This window comes from Engystomops pustulosus, chromosome 2, assembly GCF_040894005.1.
Source record: "Engystomops pustulosus chromosome 2, aEngPut4.maternal, whole genome shotgun sequence".
Lineage (NCBI taxonomy): Eukaryota > Metazoa > Chordata > Amphibia > Anura > Leptodactylidae > Engystomops > Engystomops pustulosus.
In genome coordinates, this window is record NC_092412.1 from 245,551,578 (window position 1) to 245,573,231 (window position 21,654).

General features: G+C 46.9%; 1 protein-coding gene across 2 annotated transcripts in view; it reads left to right on the forward strand.

Annotated features, from left to right (window-relative positions):
- The first annotated feature begins 13,540 nt into the window (after window positions 1–13,540).
- The window catches only part of LOC140119532 (phylloxin-B1-like), a 113,497-nt gene continuing 105,383 nt past the window's right edge, over window positions 13,541–21,654 (forward strand). The window contains exons 1-3 of one of the 2 annotated variants that reach the window (XM_072138677.1): window positions 13,541–13,657; window positions 14,595–14,681; window positions 21,235–21,286. In XM_072138677.1, coding sequence (XP_071994778.1) covers window positions 13,551–13,657; window positions 14,595–14,681; window positions 21,235–21,286 — 246 coding nt within the window. In that variant the 5' untranslated portion in view covers window positions 13,541–13,550. Of the gene's footprint in view, window positions 13,658–14,594; window positions 14,682–21,234; window positions 21,319–21,654 lie in introns of both variants that reach the window. The other variant, XM_072138678.1, reaches the window with a different exon arrangement.

Consider the following 21,654-nt stretch of genomic DNA (forward strand, 5'->3'; position numbering starts at 1 on the left):
ATGTATATCAACAGAAATACAAGCGATTGGTTTTAATTATGTACATGGGAAGAACTTAAAGTCAGTAGTAGTTTTCTCCAACTTTTTAGGTATTTTTAGGTAATTTTTTTAGGTATAGGTCAGGGGTAGTGGACCCACTGAACCACTGCAAGCGATGATGTAAGCCGATACCTGGGGTCGGAGTCTAAGTGGCACCCGGTACTCACCAGACCCCGCTGCCTGTGGAGTGACCTGCAGGGGGATACCACCAGGTCGCTCCACAGGCACGACTTTGCTCGCGGTAGTGGCCAAGGCGAGCTATGAAAACGGCTCGCGGAATCAGAGTCGTAGTCAGGCAGGAGGTCAGGACAGGCAGCACAGGATCGGAGTCGGGGATGTAGCAAAAGGTCAAGACAGGCGGCAGAGAATCGGGGTCAGGAACGAAAGCAGAGGTCACAACAGATACTCGCAAGAGTCTCAGAACCAGCTTTCTCTAAGGCATCAAGGCACAAAGATCCAGCAGGAGTCAAAGGAAGGGGCAGAGCTCTATAGCAAGGCAGCGGACGGCCAGCCCAATGAGCGACGCAGTGGCCCTTTAACCCCTTAACGCTCTGCGCCGTAGCTCACAAGAACGTTTTTTTTTTCAATTTTTCCACATTTGGAATTTTTTTTCAGCTTCGCAGTACACGGCATGTTAAAATAAATAACATTACGGGAAAGTAAAATTTGTTACGTACAAAATAAGCCCTCACACAGGTCTGTACACGTAAAAATGAAAAAGTTATGGATTTTTGAAGTTGGAGAGCAAGAAATGAGCCGAAAAACCCTGCGTCCTTAAGGGGTTAAATCTCACACTATAGGGCAAGGACGCGGCACCAAACCGCGGAAGTCATAGCTGGAGCGAGGATGGGTAATGTTGCCTCCAGACCCCACACCGTGGCACCCCCGCACAGAGGCACATGGGTGTGCCTGAGATCCCAAGACATGGGTCGCAGGCGTACCCGTGGCAAATAATATTGTAGGATAGAAACAGCGAAAACAGAATCATTAAGGGGAATAGATGGCTTTTTCTTAAAGGAAATCTCCCATGGGGAATCTACTTTCTCAGAGATTGCCCCTGGTAGATTCCCTGGATAAAGGACCTTAGATGACATCACCCTGGTCGCATGACCTAATGTGCTCAATGCTGTAACAGAGCTCTCACTCAATGCTCCATACAGCAGCATGTCCTAGCAGTGAGACCTGCCAACAAGGTAGCAACATAGGTAACACAGAACAATAACTTAATTAAAGAGATAATAGAGTAAAAAGCAATAAGGTGTATTCTCATAAATGTCAGTATTGTTCCTTTTGGTAAAGAGCTGCAGCGTCTCCTGGGGTCCAATTGGAATTGGATTGATAGACGTATTAGGAAAATTCCAGGTAAAGACAGACACGCTGCAAAATTTTTGTGGAAATTTTGTATTTATTAAGATGTCAGAGTGGACAACGCGTTTCGGGAATGTAGCGCTCCCTTCATCGGGTGCAAAAGGATATTGTAAGATGGAGAGGTAAAAAATAAATACCGTATTTTTCAGACTATATGGCGCACCAGATTATAAGGCGCACCATCAATAAATGCCTGCTAAAATGTCTAGGTTCATATATAAGGCGCACCAGATTATAAGGCGCACTTGATTATAAGGATGAATGACCAGCAGGTGGCAGACCTGTGCACAGTTCAAGGCAGCTGTTGTCTGTAAGTACGGTTCAAATATAAGGCGCATTGGACTATAAGACGCACCTTGGATTTCTGAGAAAAACAAAGGATTTTTTGTGCGTCTTATAGTCTGAAAAATACGGTACATAAATTACATAAATGGTATAAAAAGAGAATACAATTCATTGTATAGGAAACATGCGGTTCATACAGTATGGACAGTAAGCAAAGGAATTGTACAATATAAATGTGCAATATATATATATCACATATAGTAGTGTAGTGTAAAAAATAAAGCACATTGGTGCATTAGCAATATTTAGATTTTTCATATCGTAACTTAAAAGCAATGGGGGTCATTTACTAAGGGCCCGAATTGCGTTTTTACGGCGGGTTACCCGAATTTTTCCGTTTTGCGCCGCTTTTCCTGAATTGCCCCGGGTTTTCGGCACACGCGATCGCATTGTGGCGCATCGGCACCGGCATGCACGCAATGGAAATCGGGGGGTGTGGGCGAACGAAAACCCGACGGATTTGGAGAAACCGCCGTATTAAAAAAAAAAAAGTGTCGCTGGACACGCGCTTACCTGCCAAAATCCCTGGGCAATTCAGGTACAATCGGTGCAAATCGGAAATATTCGGGGAACACGACGGGAAAACGCGAATCGGGCCCTTAGTAAATGACCCCCAATGGGGCAGATTTACTTACCCGGTCCGTTCGCGATCCAGCGGCGCGTTCTCTGCGCTGGATTCGGGTCCGGCCGGGATTCACTAAGGTAGTTCCTCCGCCGTCCACCAGGTGGTGCTGCTGCGCTGAAGTTCCCCGGAGGTGCGCTGGAATGCCCTGAAATTCACCGGCCTATACCTGGTGAAGGTAAGTGTAATTTTCGCGACACATTTTTGTCTTAAATGCAGCGTTTTTTCCGAATCCGTCAGGTTTTCGTTCGGCCACGCCCCCTGATTTCCGTTGCGTGCATGCCAGCGCCGATGCGCCACAATCCAATCGCGTGCGCCAAAATCCTGGGGCAAGTCAGGTACAATCGGCGCAAATCGGAGATATTCGGGTAACACGTCGGGAAAACGCGAATCGGCCCCTTAGTAAATGACCCCCAATGTGTTTTATTCTTGCCTATTGTACTTTCCTGGAAAACATAAAATAATAATAAAATCGGAATTGGTGTATGGTGGGATGAAGTATACATGAGATAATGAAATATCTTTATATATAAAAATGAAACTGTATAACATATAGATTTGATATGTTGGCTTCTTATGTATAATGTGAGAGGATGCAGTTACTATTATAGTAGAAGGGGAATATATGTATTACTAACAGTAGGGGGCAGTGTGGTACAATGAATGACTGACCTGAGGAAGGTGTAGAAACCTCACACGGAAACTGCTGCCGGGAAATGACATGGACGATCATTTCAGCAAATAATTGATATTATTACAATATTAAACAATTTTTATACTTTCTGTATCAATTCCTCACAGTTTTCTAGATCTCTGCTTGCTGTCCTGCTGTAGAAAGCTTGTGGGGGTCATTTACTAGGGACCCGATTCACGTTTTCTCGATGTGTTACCCGAATATTTCCGATTTGCGGCAATTTTGCCTGTATTGCCCCGAGATTTTGGCGCACGTGATCGGATTGCGGCGCATCGACGTCGCCATGCACGTGACGGAAATCGGGGGGCGTGGCCGAACGAAAACCCGATGGATTCAGAAAAACTGCTGCATTTTTTTTTAAAAATGTGTCGCGGGACTTGCGCTTACCCTCACCCGGTATAGGCTCGTGCATTCCGGTGGGCCTCAGGGAACTTCAGCGCAGCAGCGACATCTGGTGGACGGCGGAGGAACTACCTTTGTGAATCGCCGGAAGACCCAAATCCACCACACAGAAAGTGCCGCTGGATCGCGAATGGGCCGGGGAAGTAAATCTGCCCCTGTATGTTACTTCCAGTGGATAGAAATCTGTCCATGGTCATGTGATGTCACACAGGTCTAGGTTTGATTACAATGAGGGTCTTTCATTTTTGTTGGGGCAACTATAGTTTTTAGTGTCCAGGCTCTTCTAAAGGTGTTAATTGGTTTTTTTAGGAGACTTTTTGCTAGAAGTGGATCTATGAGTGAGACATTCCAATGATTTTCGGAGAATAGATCTAATCAGATTGTGATCAGTGGTAAATGTAGTGATACAGTTAAAGTTACTACAAGCATGTGTATTGTTTTGGTTTTTTTTGGGTTGAGCTAGGGAGTCTTTTTGTGTGAACCTATTCGTTTTCAGGTAGGCATTTTTTGGAATCTTCGGAGGGTAACCTTTTGGTTAAAAACAATTTTGTAGAAGTTTAGTTTTTCACCAGGTCCCACCGCAAAGCAAGTTGGACTTCTTGTGGTGTGGTACCACCAGGTTCTTCCACAGTCCCGACTTTGTTCATGGTGGCGGCCAAGGCGAGGTACAGAATCGTAAGGCAAAAGCATGGTCGGGCACAGGCAGAAGGTCGAGACAGGCAACACAGGATTAGAGTCAGGGACATAGCAGAAGGTCAGGATAGGTAGCACAGAACTGAAGTCAATAACGGAACCAGGGTCACAACAGGAAATCGCAATATCAGCAAAGGACATAGGTAACAAGCTTTTTCAATGGCAACGAGGCACCAAGACAGGAAGAGGCTGGCTTATAAGGAATTCCGAGAATGGCCAGCAGCAATCAATGGTGCAAAGGCTCTTTAAATACGCTGGGGCTGGCCCGTGCCCTAGGAGGCAGAAACACGCGCCTGACTGCCGGTGAAGGAACGCGGACAGGTGAGTCGAGGTGCAGAGGGGAGCACAGGTGAGCACGAGTGAAGGAAAAGGAGCTTCCGTGACAGTACGCCCCCCCCCCTCCTTCGGCCTCCCCCTCTTCTTGGTCTGGAGGAATCTCTGCAGACCAAGTAGAGGGGTCCAAGATATTGGGACAGGTTCAGGATGTGCATGGTGGGAGGAAGCTTATGGGCCACAGGATTGATACGCCTCAGCACCTCAAAAGGACCCAGGAAACGTGGACCAAGTTTGTAGCTAGGGATCTTCAGACATACTTGGAGGACTCCCACACTTTGTCACCTGGAGAGAAGATGGGAGGAGGCCTACATTTTTTGTCAGCCTGGGTCTTGGTTATAGCAGAAGCCTGTAGCAAGTGCAACATCCCCTACCGGGGCCTAGCCTTTTCTCGGGGCCTGGAGTCAGCCGGGGCCCGCAGTACCTGAGTGGCTGGCGGTTGCGGCCTAGGCACGCTAGTGTCACGGTGCTTGGTATGGGGGTAACCGGAGGGCTGTCCTACAGCCTGGCAGGTCTCCAGTAGGGTGGTGTTGGCAAGAAATGATGAGGGAGAGGCTGCTATAGCGGATCTCCCTGGGGCAACCCTTTGGTGTCTAGAGTATGAGTCTCTGTGTGATGGACAGGGTGCCTGTGATGATGGCAGCTGTAGTAGCAGGGACCAGACGGAGGCAGAGGTTGAACAAAAAACAACTTACAGTTCTTTATTGGAACCGACAGGAACCGCAGCAACGTGCCTTTAACAGAATGGTGGAGTGCTGAGATGCATTTGGAGGGAGTCACAGGAGGTAGATCGCCAGCCTGGATGCAGAGGGCAGGCTGGGAGGTAGCTGTGTCCTAATAGGATGCTTCAGCTTGTCCTGGAGTGCTTCAGGTATCACCCTTAAAGGTAGGATGATACCCCTTTCCTCTCTCTCTCTAACTCTTAGCTATTAGCTCCACTCTTCAGGCAGGGGCTAGGCTCTTCCTGCTCTGGTCTGGTATGCTAGCTGTATAGAGTTTAGACTGGAGTTACTCCAGTCTGCTTACTGCAGACTCCTAGGTCTGGCTAGAACTGATCTCTTCTCTCTCCTGAGAGAGACTTCTCTTCTCTAGTGTCCTGCAGACCCTCTGGTCTGACTGGAACTGAGCTCTAGAACATTCCTGGCCAGGGGTTTTGTAACCCCCCCTGGTCAGGTGGTGGCTGCTCCTCCAATTACATCTCAGCTTACATCTTAGCTCACAGAGATAAAGTATAACAAAGGTGATTGGCTGACACATCTTACATCAGACAAAACACTTAACTCCTGCCTTGCCAGGCAGGATCTACTACTGCAGTGTTCCCCTGTGTCATATAAGGACTATGTAGTGTGATGTAGTGACATGCTGTAGGACGTATTCGCAACCACCCCTCCGCCTTGCATCGGCGAGGGTGTTGCATACCCCCGGGGCAATTGAAAGAGCCGCCCTCGGCTCGACTACAGATGGTTTGGGGCGCAGAGGTAGACAAGGGCACTTCTGGGAAGTGTAGGCTATAGGATATGTAGGGACAAACCGCCCATGGTCCTGGAGACAGGCGCCTGGGTTGGTGTTGGACTAAGACAAAGACATGTAAATGCGAAGTATGACAGTTGGTCGCTAACGCCATTAAACCAAACTGTACAGTAGGAAAGGTGTGGTGTCATGTACTGTAATCCACTCCTTGCACCAAGGCCTGTATATTTGTTATGTAAACACTTCTTCCCTGGCGACAAATATATATTGTGTATATGCATTACATTGGGATGTGACACAATAAGACATTGTACAATGTACAAGTACCTGCCGACTGACATTCTTACCCTTGTATGAGTGGCATCCAGGTGCTATCTCTGTAACACCCCCGGCCCCCTAAAGACCCGCAGTTTACGGACCACCCCCACGTGCAAACCTCGGTTTGAGGGATAAGGTAGCGGTCAGGGTTTTACATAGAGACGGTCCGACACAGTCACACTACAATCTGAAAAGCCTATCAAAGGTTAGTGCAAACTACTGTCATAGATTGACAGTGTGCAAACATTTTGTAAACTCACATTGGCTTAGGAGCCCAATGGGTACACATCTTAAACGTTACAAACGTTACAGAGGTAGGCTACACAGGGTAGCAGAATAAAATGTCTCTTTACCTGAAAAGGAAAAGGCATAAAAGTGCAGGCATAATGTCCATACCTAAAAGAAAGGCATTAAGTGCAATATAAGAAGTCAATAGCAACTTTTCCCTGGTAGTATCTGGCAAAAGTCTCACAGAAGGTCTTTAAGAGCAAAGTCCATCTTCTGGGTACAGCCCTTGATGTGGGGAAAAGTGCAATAAAGATGCAAAGGGTCTCCTCTATGTGTAGAGGGACAGAGTCCTTTGTAGGAATCTCTGCTGTGGCAGAGGAAGGGGTGCTATCATAGCACTTGACAGTGGAAAATCTCTTGACTGAGATAAATAAGGGTGAGAGTCTCAGGACAGTTTCTGGCTCTATAGGGATAGGGGCAGAAATATACAATATGTACACAGTACCTGAAGAAGGCTTTCAGCCCATCAGGGGTTACTCAGTATCGCTGGGTTCAGCAGAGACAGGATCCAGCTCCAGCAGGGAATCCTGTGCATCCTCAGCGGGAGTAGGTTCCGGCTGGGGACACCCGGTGGCAGTCGCAGGTACTGCAGGTTCAGCAACATCCTCCTGACCTTCAGGGGGAGGAGCGCTGTCGCCCGGGGTGTCGGCTGTTCCAGCCGGGGGCTCAACCGAGCCAGGGACCACAGAGGGGTCCAGCAATAAATAGATGGGAACCTGCGGCAGCGCCGCGGCTCCTTCCAGCTCCGGTTCTTCTGGGGCCGGGTCATCACCCCTCTGGTAACCGGCAAGTGGAGATGTGGGCCTAGTCGGAACCTCCGGACAAGGTTCAATAGCCGGGATGTCTTCTCCCACGGAAGAGCCGCGGGACCTGGCAACACTCCCGGCAGGGGAGACGGTGGGGGTGGCGCCCTGTATCATGCCCGGCCCATGAATAGCAATGGGGCCCGTACTCACGATCACTGTGGATGGAGCATTCACGTGGGTCACCGCCCGGGGACTCGCAGCCGAGGAAGACGAGGTATTAGGATGCTCCGGCCATTCGTCGTCCTCATCGGAGTCTGGGATCCCGATCACGCCAGCCGCCCACGGCCCTCGAGGTCCTTCCTGCAGGGAAAACTCGATGCACTCCCCTGGTTTCAGATTGTGAAGTCTCTCTGGCAAGTCGGGCCTTTTGACGGACCGGCGGGGAATAAATACCTCCCGTCCGGTATAGTCCTGGTGGCAAAGCCATAGCCACGCTGCCGGTCGAAGTACCGGACCATGCCGGTGGTGCGGTTCTGCTTCACCCAGGCTCCCGCTGTAGACCGGCCGGCCATGTAGCGCTGGGCCTCTTTCTCCCGGCGTCGCTGTTCCGAGACAGCGTCTCGGAGTTGCCGGCGGAGGGCCTCACCTCGACCTCGAGGCTGCGGAGGTGCCGGTGCTGGGGTAGGTCGCTCCGGTGTAGGCTCGGGTCTCACAGGTTGTCGGGCAGGTGCCGGAACTGGAGCAGGAGCAGCCGGAGGGTCAGGAACCACCACAGCGGGGCTGGCAGGCTGGTCGGCAGGAGCAGTAGGCCTCGGTGCAGGTTGCACGGCAGCAGTAGGCCCAGGCGCTGGCTCAACAGGAGTCGGGGCCTCCCCACGTGGCGACTCCACGTGGGTCCGCGGTACCAGCATGGTAGCCGGGAGAGGCACTAGGAACCGCCCGGGTGGTATTTGGCACTCCGTCACCGCCTGGAAGTACGTCCTGGTGACGAAGGCTCGGGTCAGTCCACGATGCAGCCGGTGCCCAGCGAAGGGCCTCCGGACCGGCTGAGCAGAAACCACAACCATGGTCTCCAGAACCTCCAAGAACTCGGGTTGCTCCACGGAAGGGAATGGCCGAGGATCCCACGTGGTGCTAACCTCACTGTCCAAGATCCACACGAGTTCTGGCGTTTCGTTGAGGCGGGGCAGGAAGTCCGCTTCGTGCCAGAGGGAGGAGTCCAAGTCCTTCCCGCCAAGAGCTGTGGCGGGCTCTATTTTTTCCTGCGCCACAGGAGGCAGGGTTCGTGCCATTCGCGCGTGGGTGGAGCTTGGTGTGTCATCTGGGTTTCCCGCCAGTGAAGGTTTTGGCGGGCTGGAATTACTTGTTGCGCCACAGTTTCGTGAGGTAAAATGCTTCAGACGCGGCAGCGCCGGATGTAGCAGAGCTGACAAAGTTCTTTGCAGGGGTTAACCTCTTGAGTGCTGGAGCGGTGCTCGACAGCACGTGGCAGCAGTAATACAGTTCAATGCAGAAACACACAATCACTTGGGCCTAAACCCGGATGGCAGCAGGGTTAGGCAGCACAGTCTTTTCAATAAAGGATAGTCTTTAATGCCGGAATAAGGCACAGAAGTATCAATCCTGTTCGTGACGCCACTTGGAACATCCCCCACCAGGGCCTAGCCTTTTCTCGGGGCCTGGAGTCAGCCGGGGCCCGCAGTACCTGAGTGGCTGGCGGTTGCGGCCTAGGCACGCTAGTGTCACGGTGTTTGGTATGGGGGTAACCGGAGGGCTGTCCTACAGCCTGGCAGGTCTCCAGTAGGGTGGTGTTGGCAAGAAATGATGAGGGAGAGGCTGCTATAGCGGATCTCCCTGGGGCAACCCTTTGGTGTCTAGAGTATGAGTCTCTGTGTAGTGGACAGGGTGCCTGTGATGATGGCAGCTGTAGTAGCAGGGACCAGACGGAGGCAGAGGTTGAACAAAAAACAACTTACAGTTCTTTATTGGAACCGACAGGAACTGCAGCAACGTGCCTTTAACAGAATGGTGGAGTGCTGAGATGCATTTGGAGGGAGCCACAGGAGGTAGATCGCCAGCCTAGATGCAGAGGGCAGGCTGGGAGGTAGCTGTGTCCTAATAGGATGCTTCAGCTTGTCCTGGAGTGCTTCAGGTATCACCCTTAAAGGTAGGATGATACCCCTTTCCTCTCTCTCTAACTCTTAGCTATTAGCTCCACTCTTCAGGCAGGGGCTAGGCTCTTCCTGCTCTGGTCTGGTATGCTAGCTGTATAGAGTTTAGACTGGAGTTACTCCAGTCTGCTTACTGCAGACTCCTAGGTCTGGCTAGAACTGATCTCTTCTCTCTCCTGAGAGAGACTTCTCCTCTCTAGTGTCCTGCAGACCCTCTGGTCTGACTGGAACTGAGCTCTAGAACATTCCTGGCCAGGGGTTTTGTAACCCCCCCTGGTCAGGTGGTGGCTGCTCCTCCAATTACATCTCAGCTTACATCTTAGCTCACAGAGATAAAGTATAACAAAGGTGATTGGCTGACACATCTTACATCAGACAAAACACTTAACTCCTGCCTTGCCAGGCAGGATCTACTACTGCAGTGTTCCCCTGTGTCCTATAAGGACTATGTAGTGTGATGTAGTGACATGCTGTGGGACGTATTCGCAACCACCCCTCCGCCTTGCATCGGCGAGGGTGTTGCACAAGGAAAGTCGAGTCTGTTAGACTTAATATTCTGGACCAAGTCTTCCACGGCAGGAACGTCTGAAGACACAGGTAGAGGAAGAGGAGGGCGATAAACGATAAAGAATGGAGCAGAGCTGGCAGATTCTGAGTCCAGGGAGTTATAAGAAAACTCCGCCCACAGCAACAGAGTAGACCAGACATCCTGACAGGCAGAGACAAAATCATGGAGCTAGCAACCCAGAGTCTGATTATCTCTTTCCACTTGGCCATTAGACTTTGGATGGTACACATCGGAAAAGTACAATTTCACTTGAAGCTGGCTGCATACAAACTGAAACCCGGTCAGAAACAAAGTGCTGAGGAAGTCCATGAAGCCGGAAGATGTAAAGGAAGAACAGACTGGCAAGGCATGGAGCAGACGGCAGACCTGGCAGAGGAACAAAGTGGGACATTTTGGAAAACTGGTCAGTTACCACCCAGATGACGGTATTATCAGAGGAAGGTGAAAGGTCCGTGATAAAATCCATAGCCACGCAAGTCCACGGGCAGTTGGGTATCGGCAACGGCAGAAGAAGAGCAGCAGGTTTGAGACAAAATGGCTTATTTCGGGCACAAGAAGCGCAGGAAACAACAAAATCCCATACATCTTTGACCAGATCAGGCCACCAATAAAAACGGGAAAAAAAGGCGACAGAGCAATGCACCCCAAGGTGCCCAGCCACACGTGAACAATGTCCCCAAGTCAGTATCCTCTTCCAAAGAGAAGGTCGGACGTAGGTCTTGCCAGGCATCAGCCTTGACATTCTTTTCTGCCGGACAGAAGTGGTTTAGGAAATTGAAATGGGAAAAGAAAAGTTACCAGCAACCTTGTTGTGGATTGAGGCGCTGAGCAGTCTGGAGATAGAGGAGGTTCTTGTGATCTGTATATATGCAGACTGGAAAGTGAGCTCCCTCCAGAAGATACCGCCACTCTTCTAAGGCAAGTTTTATGGCCAGTAGCTCTTGGTCCCCTACGGAGTAATTCTGCAGAGGAGAAAGTCTTAGAGAAGAACCCACAAGTGAGAGTTTGGCCCTTGGGCCCTTTCAGGGTGAGAACTGCTTCAGCTCCTACTGAGGAGGCGTCAACCTCCAGCTGGAATGGCTTCTCCGTATCAGGCCGTGTGAAAACTAGGACCGAGGCAATGGCAGACTTCAGTTTAGAGAATGCTTCTTTAGCCGCTGGAGGCTAGAGTTTAGGATTGGCGTTGTTCTTGGTCAGCGCCAAAATGGGAGATACAAGGGAGGAGAAGTGTGGAATAAACTGCAGGTAGTAGTTGGCGAAGCGCAGGAATCTCTGTATAGCACAAATCCTAATGAGCGAGGCCACTGGAGAACAGCAGACAACTTTGTGGGGTCCATCTGTAGGCCCTTGTCAGAGATGATGTACCCAAGAATGGAAGACTCTTCTGCGGAAACTCGCACTTTTCGAGTTTGGCGTAAAGGCGATTGGCCCTTTAACGTCTGAGGACTTGCCGTACGTGGGACCGGTGGGACTCAAGGTCTGTAGAGAACAAACCTATCTGGTCGATATCGTTGAGATAGACCACAACACAGGTATAACGCAAGTCTCTGAAAATGTTGTTGACGAACTCCTGAAAAACAGCTAGTGCGTTACAGAGTCCAAACGGCATGAGCAGGTACTTGAAGTGCCCATCACGAGTATTGAAGTTGGTCTTCCACTCATCGCCTTGGCAGATACGGATGAGGCTATACGACCCACATAGGTCTAGTTTGGCAAAAACCTTGGCTCCACATAAGTGGTCGAAAAGTTCCATGATCAACGTGGTTCTTCATGGTGATTTTGTTAAGACCGCGATAGTCAATGCATGGACAGAGTGACCCATCCTTTTTGGCCACAAAAAAGAATCCTGCTCCGGCAGGAGAAGAGGATTTGCGCATAAATCCCCTCTGCAGGTTCTCCTTCACGTAGGCTGACATAGCCACAGTTTCAGGCACAGATAGAGGATACACGTGACCTCATGGACAGTGTGGTGGCAGAGTCTGCGCTTGCTTCTCCGAGTTCATATATGGAGGGGGGAGACCCACCAGAGGCTTGAAGGACAACGGAGTAGATACGATGGACATGGGACAAGGTACCACAAAACAACGTGACTGGCATTCCGAACCCCAGCGGAGAACTTCACCGGTACACCAGTTGAGCTCAGGAGCATGTCTTTGCAACCACAGGAGGCCCAGTAGAACTGAAGACGTGGACCGGGGTAGGACATAGAAAGACAGTCTCTCCTTATGCAAGGCCCCAACTTGCAAGCATAGAGGCTCTGTGCGATACTGGACCAAAGACCTGCCTACTGACAGAAACAATGACCAACAGCTTCTCCAGACGAACCACGGGAAAAAGATGCTGGGAGACCATGAAATTCCCTGCAGAGCCAGAGTCCGGGAAGGCTGAAGCTTGAACGGGAACGCTTGTTCTATAGCTCAGTAGGACTGGAACATTCAGACATTCAGAAGCTTTGTTCTCACCTAGTTGCACTTCTCCCAGGAACCGTAGGTGCGTGCATTTCCCGGACGCTGAGGACGGACTGGACAAGTCTCAAGGAAGTGCTGGCACAATAGAGGCAGAGGTTCTCCTGTCTTCATCTGGAACGCTCTTGAGTAGTCAGATGAGCCTATCCACCTGCATCGGTTGCTCTGCAGCAGACATGGAAGGTAGTCGACAGGGCCTTTGGAAGACAGGAGCCAGACGGGGCAGACGACGGGTCCTGACTTGCAGTTGTTCCAGATGCTGCTCCTCAGAGCGCTCAGTAAAACGGATATCAACCTGCGCGACCAGAGAGATGAATCCACTCAGTGTAGATGGCAAGTTACGTGCAGACAATGCGTCTTTAATCCGTCCTGACAGTCTATTTTTGAAGGATGCAACCAGGGCCGCTTCATTCCAGGCTAGCTCAGAAACCAGGGTATGGAACTGAACCGCATTATCACTGACAGATGAGTCCCCTAGTATTAGCTGTGACCGGGTCTTTTCTGTCCCAGAGGGGAGTAGCCTATGCCAGGGCCTTCCTGGAGAGGAGGCTGATGATGAAAGCCACCTTATAATATTCCATGATGAACTGTGTGAGCATAAGTTCAATGTGCAAGGAGCACTGAGTGATGAAGCCCCTGCACAACTTGAGGTCCCTATCATACTTAGATGGCATGGAGAGTCTCAGCTTGGGTTCCGCGGATGGTAGACAAACCGGAGTAGCAGGAGGAGCTGTAGGAACTTGACGCTGCTGCTGAGTAGCCATTAATTTAGCACCCCTCCTCCTCTCCAGCGCAATGATGTTTGGGGGTGTCGTTTGTGTACCCTTAAACTCTCTGATGTAAATCATATTATGGTGTTTTCAGTGACACATGATAAATGTTTTAATATCTGTCACATGTCAATTCAAGGATATAATATTTGTACATGATGAATCAATATCCACAGGGAATTCTCTATCATGAGACCCATCACATACCTACAGGCCTGAGGAGAACAAACAGAAGGTTCTGGAGAAAGTTTCATCCCCATGAATCCTCCCCCAAGTTTCGGGTATAAGAACCTGTATGTGCGGCCCATGAAGGGATCTATTCTGTGGTTTCAGTCTTCATCTATTCAGCATCTTCTGAGGAGCAGGTAAGTATTGTTACTTATGTTCTACATAAGATAAAATTGTATTTATATTGTACTTTTTTAGCTCACTTTTATAAGTCTTGGAGGAATAAAACCGTGTGTAGAAGGGAGGGATAGAGAAATGTAACCCAACACATGTGACCCAGGAGCTCCGTCAGTATGTCATGTAGATAAAGTTATTATCTAATATATAAAGTTGAGTGTATGTGTGTGAGACATGTCTGCTAAAGGCATCTGTACTGTCGTGTTTACAATCACCAAATTCTGCACAGTCGCATAAGCTGCATAAGACAACTTATGTGTGAGGTAATATGGATAGAGACAGACAGAGAGAGAGAGAGAGAACCAGACAGAAATAGACAGAAAGAGAGACAGTCAGAGACAGCAAGACAGACAGAGACAGAGAGACAGAAAGAGGCACAGTGAGAGAGAAACAGACAGAGAGAGAACCAGACAGAAAGAGACAGCAAGACAGACAGAGAGACAGAAAGAGGCACAGTGTGAGAGAAACAGACAGAAAGAGAGACAGAGAGAGAACCAGACAGAAATAGACAGACAGAAAGAGAGACACTCAGAGACAAATAGACAGACAGCAAGACAGACAGACAGACAGACACAGTGAGAGAGAGACAGACAGAGAAAGACAAAGACAGAGATAGATACATAGATAGAAAGGTATAATTTTTCTTTTAACCCATTCTGTTTTGTTATAGCTAAGAGCAGTAATGTCCTATCCCGGGCAACGCCTGGAGCTACAGCTAGTATATATATAAACCTAAAATGTGATGGGAGATCACTGGAGGCTTCATTGTAATGTGTCTGTATTGGACATTACAGCCGTGGTAAAAACTAACTGAAATGTTGGGTTTGTCTGTAGCCAAAATCACTGGTGCAGGGAGGAGGAGGAGGATAATTTTTTTACTTTCATTATGTCTTACAGAGCAGCCATGGCTTTCCTGAGGAAATCTCTTCTCCTGGTCCTTTTCCTGGGATTGGTTTCCCTTTCCATCTGTGAAGATGAGAGAGAGTAAGTCCTGCTGTTATATAGTGATAGGAGAAATTACAGGGTTATTCTCATCCCTATAATATAATAACACTGTGTGATGGGTAACAGAGGGAAAGCCGGGTTTTCCTTCCTCAGGCAGAAACCAGAATCTCTTTATGTTCTGTGTCTGTAGATGTGTAAGGGTCACTTTTTGCTGGATGAGATATGTGTATTTTCATATCATTTTTTTTTTGTAAATTTTTTATTTATTATTCAATCCTAGCCGATGAAGATAAAGAATCCAGTGCCGCACTTCAAACAAATTTTAGGGGAGGTGTACCCTCCACATTTAATCCCCAAGTCAATCCTGGTAGCGCTATAGATATTTTTAAAAAACAGGTCACCAAGGAAGTTAAAGCCTTGATATACAAACAAGACCAACCTAACCTTACAAAGGACGAGTGGAAGGCCCTTAAATCCTTAAAAAATGATGAAAGCCTTATAGTGAAGCAAGCTGACAAGGGGGGGGGGGTAATGTTATTAACGAAAGAATACTACATGGAAGAAGCTGCTAGACTACTAGGGGATGAGCGGACATATGAGAAACTTAAAATAGATCCCACTCAAAAATATTTATCCCAATTAAGGACGTTCCTGAGGGAAAACGTTGAGAAAGGCCTCTTATCAAAGAAAATAGGAGAAAAATTAATACCCCCGCACCCCAAAAAACCAAATTGGTATTTTGTCCCTAAAATACATAAAAACTTGGAATCTCCACCCGGCCGCCCTATTGTGGCCGCCATAGGATCAATAACTGAACCATTGTCCCAATACATCGATTGGTTACTAAGACCGGCCTTACGCAGTATACCGTTGTATATTAAAGATACCAACCACTTCCTGGATATAATAAGAGAGCTGTCATGGCAACCAGGTGATACCTTGGTATCCATAGACGTGGAAAGTTTATACACCCGCATACCACATGAGATTGGGATAAAAGCCATAAGAGATTTACTCACACAAACGGATAAGAATGAGGGATATGTGGACTTCATATGTGATGCACTACGTTTTGTGTTAACACACAATGCGTTTCAACACAATAATACTTGGTATGGCCAGAGAGAGGGAACAGCGATGGGGACTCCTGTCTCCTGTACGTACGCTAACCTCTTTCTGGCCATATTTGAAGATAAATACATCTTCTCGGTTACCAACCCCTTTTTGAGTTTTATACGAACATACAAACGCCATGTGGACGAAGTCTTCATGGTATGGAGAGGGACCACACAGCAGTTCAAGGACATGGTCCACTATCTGAACACACATAACACCATGAATATGTTATTCACATACAATATAGGAGGCACCCGTTTGGAATTTCTCGATGTCCTAGTCACAGAAAAAAATGGATCTCTTGAGACAGAGGTGTTTAGGAAAAGCACAGCGAAGAATGCCCTCTTACATTTCCAGAGTTACCATCCCAAATACGTTAAAAATGCCGTCCCATATGGCCAATTTGTACGAGTGTCCCGTATAAACAGTACTGAAGAAGGCTTTATCACACAGTCTCAAGACCTAAAAATTAGACTTCTAGCTAGAGGCTATCCAGAGATAGTCATAGATGAAGCCTTTGAAAGAGCAAAAAAGAATAGGGAAGCCATACGATGCAGTAACAGAACTCATCAGAAACAGAGGAATAAAAAAGATAATGAGAGATTTGTATTTTCATTTAATTTTACCCCCCAAGCTGAGTTAATAAAATCAGCCATAAGGTCAAATTGGCATATAATAGAATCAGATAAGGAGCTTACGGAAATAGCTGCAGGGGGACCCCTCATAACTTTCCGAAGGGGGAGAACTATTAAGTCAGAGCTGGTAAAGAGTGCGTTTAACCCTACTATTGACAACTGGTTAGAAACGAGCACCCCGAAGGGTAACTATCCTTGTGGCAGTTGCAATTACTGTGCACAGTTTATGAAAACGAAAGAGATAAGCTGTGGAGGTCATTCAGTGAAAGTGAAACACCTCATAACATGCAAAACCGATTATGTCGTCTATATTATGGTTTGTGATTGTAAAAAATTTTATATAGGGAAAACCATTAGAAGCTTGAATAGGCGCTTCTATGAGCACATTAGGTCCCTGAAGACAGGTACAGGAGCACCTAGATTTATTGAGCATGTAAGAATGCACCATAACTCTGATCCAAGGACCCTGCGTTTCGCAGGTCTAGAGCGAGTACCCATCCTGAAAAGTGGTGGTGACAGGCAGCGCCTCCTTTTGCAGAAAGAAGGCAGGTGGATCCTACGTACAGGAGCTTTGGGTCCTCTAGGTCTCAATGACAAGCTGGATATGAGTGTGTTCATCTAACCTAGTCCGTTAACATGCACTTGCATGATTCTTATTGAGTACAAAACATATATATAGTCAACCGTCTCCCCAACCAGTTAAAAAACTAAAAAACTAAATATCCAATTACCGCCCTTTAAGTAATATATGTCTCATTTATTGCGTTGCGTATGTTGCACATACGGCCATTATATGTAATTGTTCCCCTCAGCCCCACGTTCAATGCAGGGTGCTGAGATGATAACTAACATTTGTCTATTCCTCATATGCTTGAGGCATGGAACACCTACAGGCCGTTTTTTAATGTTAGGCCCAAGTATCCCATCACTTTCCCCTCCCCACATGCCCAATGTATCCAGCGCTTTGTTGCGCGTCCTATTCCCACTTAATACTAATACCTCTACAATGTTTATATTGTTACCATAGCAACATGTGCTTCTCTTCCTGTCGTGCGTCTTTTCCCGATGCTGTCCGTCGTTGAGCCCGCCTCTCCGCCCTACGTCATCAGAGGAGGCGTGTCATGTGACACCTGGCCCGTGACGGCGATGACGCGGTTGCCATGCAACCAAGTCCGCGCCAGAACCGAGGCCATGTATGCAGCGCGCCTCCACCTGCTCTGACATGGATGGATAAGAGTACGGGCCACGACGCTATACAGCTACCAGTAAGCGCGCGTTTAAGGTTCACTTCATCAGAAGCACCAACTTAATGGGTATGCATTGAGTTATATTGTGGGAGTTACAAGACTGGTTTATAACCAATGAAACTTACTTCCGGTTAATGGGGGCGGGGTTTGTGGGTTTAAAAGGGCCTATTGTTTTAACATGTGTTTGAGCAAACAAGCCAGATGAAGCGCCGAGAGCGCGAAACAGCTGTCCTTTTTGCCTAGTCATGAGTCCCTACGTCCTTCCCTCCCTTTGACTTGTACCACATGTCGTGTCACGTTGTGAGTATGCATCAATAAATTTTTCAAGGAAGATATCCACTTGGTGAGTGCCATTCCAATTTTTTCTTGTATTTTTGTCATTTTAAGTGCTCAGGCCACGGAGTTAGAGCACCACCGCATCCTCATTACAGTCCTAGATTCCATGGTTTATACTGTCTTGTACTGGGACCCCCTAATAGACATTTTCTAATTAGAGATATCCACGCTTAGGTGCAACTGGAGTACATCGAGTAGTGCCATCCATTTATGTCTTATATTTACTATTATTCAATCATTGTACAGTATAAAAAATAGTTACCATGAACACATACAATATCACATTTCACACAGTAACTTTGTACACAGTACCCAATTAGATAATCTTATTATAAAGAAGAAAAAGAGAAGAAAGCGATTATATGTTTTTATCCCCTCCCTCCACCCTACCCCACCCTCCTGGCGACTGGCGACCACCATCTGATCCATGCCTATAAATATCATTGTAAGAGCATACATGATGACAAGTGACTATATTATAGAGGACCTTCCACCCTCTTTTCTTGGGCCTCATTGTGTTGTTACTCATTCGGTCTATTAAGCCATCTATCCCTCATTCCAGCTCTTTTTACATCCTTTTCATATTCTTCATATTTTTCTGCATAGAATAGAGTGTCGAGTCTTCCCTCCCAGTCCCTTACCCTAGGCGCCTCCTTATCCTTCCAATGTCTTAAAATTATTAATCTAGCCATCAGTAGACCTTTCAGTACACTCGGGATACAGCTTGCTGAGCCTACAATACCAATTTTCGTGCCTAGAATACAAGTCTGAACACCTAGCGGAATACCACAACTGAATACTCTCTGCAATTTATTCACAATATTAATCCAGTACCGATGCAACTTTGGACACCTCCACAGCATATGCACAAGGTCCGCGTCCACCAGGTTGCATCTAGGGCACTTCTCTTCATTTTTTTTCCAGAGGTAATTTAACCGCTTTGGTGACAAATGCGCTCTATGTACAATAAAGGTCTGGGATACAATATGGGACATATTCTTAATATTCTTACTAGTCATATACAGTGAGTCAACCCACTCCTCCTCCGTCAGGTCCGGTATGTCTTTCTGCCATTTTACATAGTACAGGCGGTCCCCTACTTAAGGACACCCGACTTACAGACAACCCATAGTTACAGACGGACCCCTCTGCCCACTGTGACCTCTGGTGTAGCTCTCTGGATGTTACTATAGTCCCAGACTGCAATGATCAGCTGTAAGGTGTCTGTAATGAAGCTTTATTGATAATCCTGGGTCCAATTACAGCAAAAATTTTGAAACTCCAATGGTCACTTGGGCAAAAGAAAAAATTTTGTCTAGGACTTCAATTATAAAATATACAGTTTCGACTTACATACAAATTCAACTTAAGAACAAACCTCCGGACCCTATCTTGTATGTAACCCGGGGACTGCCTGTACTCCTTTGCCGGGAGATCGATCTCACTTTTGGTCATCAATTTATATATTCTAGACATCAAACCCATTTTCATATCATTTTGAGTGATATCAAATCTTTTAATAACAATTTATTAAATTTTTTTTACCTGCAATATCTAATTGGGATAATTGCACTTCATGCTGACTATATTAAATATCCCATCCTGTGTACTGGAAACAGGGAAAAAAATTCCAATTGCAGTGAAATTGGTGAAAAAACACATTTGAGCCATTTTCTTGTGGGCTTGTATTTTACGGTTTTCACTGTGCGCCCCAAATGACACATCTCATTATTGGCGATCACGGGGATACCACATTTGTATTGGTTTTATAATTTTTTCATACATTTTACAAAAATTAAAACCTCCTGCACAAAAAAATCATGTGGGGCTAACAACTTTTTCATACTTCGGTGTATGGATCTGTGTGTGGTGTCATTTTTTGCAAAATAAGATGACATTTCCAATGCTATTTTGAGGACTGTACAGAATTTTGATCACTTTTTATAAATTTTAAAATATTTAGCAAAAGTAGCATTTTCAACTTTAGGCACTATTTTCCATTAGGGGGTTAAACGCCGGGAATAATCGTTATTATATTTTGAGCGATCGGACATTTTGGGATGCGTCGATGCCTAACTTGTTTATGATTTTTACTTGAAAAAATGCTATTTTGTAGAAGCTCATTCACAGCTCAGACACTTGCCTTAATCAGCTGTCTTCAGACCAGACCGCCTGGATCGGAGCCAAAACTATGTAAACGAGTTTAAAGCTCCGTTCAAAATAAAAACTTTCTTTATTAGAACATATTAAAAAACAGCGACACGACTATCGGTGACTAAGGGCAAAAGCTATGACTAAGGGCATGTGACTTTTTCTTTTGAGAATATACAGTATGACAGTATGGGTTTTTTTTTCCCTCATCATTCCACATTGTAATGAAATAGTTAAATTCCGACAGCCTCAGGTCTTTGTATGACATGTGACTAGATTGTATGTCATGTGACCAGATCGCCGTCCCCGTTGATGTCATGGGGAGCAACGATCTTCACCAAGATGGCGGAGGCCATTCACGCCATCTTTTTGACGCCGACAGCTACCACTGAATGTGGATGTTACCGGTGGGTGTTTCCTGCAATATGGAGAGGGCTCAGTCCATGAGCCCTCTCCAGACATTGCCAGACGAGGGGTTAATGAGTCAATGGGGCAGATTTACTTACCCGGTCCATTCGCGATCCAGCGGCGCGTTCTCTGCGGTGGATTTGGGTCCGGCCGGGATTCATTAAGGCAGTTCCTCCGACGTCCACCAGGTGGCGCTGCTGCGCTGAAGAGCAAGTTCACCGGCCTATTCCTAGTGAAGGTAAGTGCAAACTCCGCAACACTTTTTTTTTTAAAAATGCGGTGGTTTTTCCGAATCCGTCAGGTTTTCGTTCGGCCACGCCGCCGATTTCCGTCGGGTGCATGCCAGCACCGATGCGCCACAATCCGATCATGTGCGCCAAAAACCTGGGGCAATTCAGGAAAAATCGGCGCAAATTGGAAATATTCGGTTAACACGTCGGGAAAACGCGAATCGGGCCCTTAGTAAATGACCCCCAATATGTGTGTTGCCCCACGTGTCATTTATTAATAGCAGATAAAAAGTCATAAGAGGAAATGTTGTAGCATTTTGTTAGTGACGTCTCCGCCAGTGACTGATCTATACCGGCAGCAGATCAGGACCTCAGAGATCTCTGTATAGGAAGAATAGGAAGAAGAGAAATGACAATATATTATTCATAGGAAAATGTTTCATGAAATCTCCATTGTCTCCTATCACAGGAAAAGAGGAGAAGAAGAGGAACAAGAAGAGGAACGTGAAGAGGAACGTGACCTGGAAGCTGCGGAGACTCAGGAGAGAAATGTCGAAAAAAGAACATTAAAAATTTATGTTTGATAAAAAAAATTACAATAATATAGTGAAAACATCCAATGTTTATTCACTCCAGAAAGCAGAATTATTTATCCCCTAAATTTAATATGCCCTTAATATAATACAGCAGATGTAACTGATATAAGAATCTGTCTCTTTTATTCAGTCCTGAGAGAGTGTCACTGTGTTTTATATACATCTCATGTATCTCATCATTTCTGATATGTCTCATCTCTCATTTTCCTATGTGTCAGATACTAGTAGAATGTTCAGAAGCTAAAGGAAAGTGTAGATAAACCCTGTACCCTGGTAATCTAAGCACATTGTCA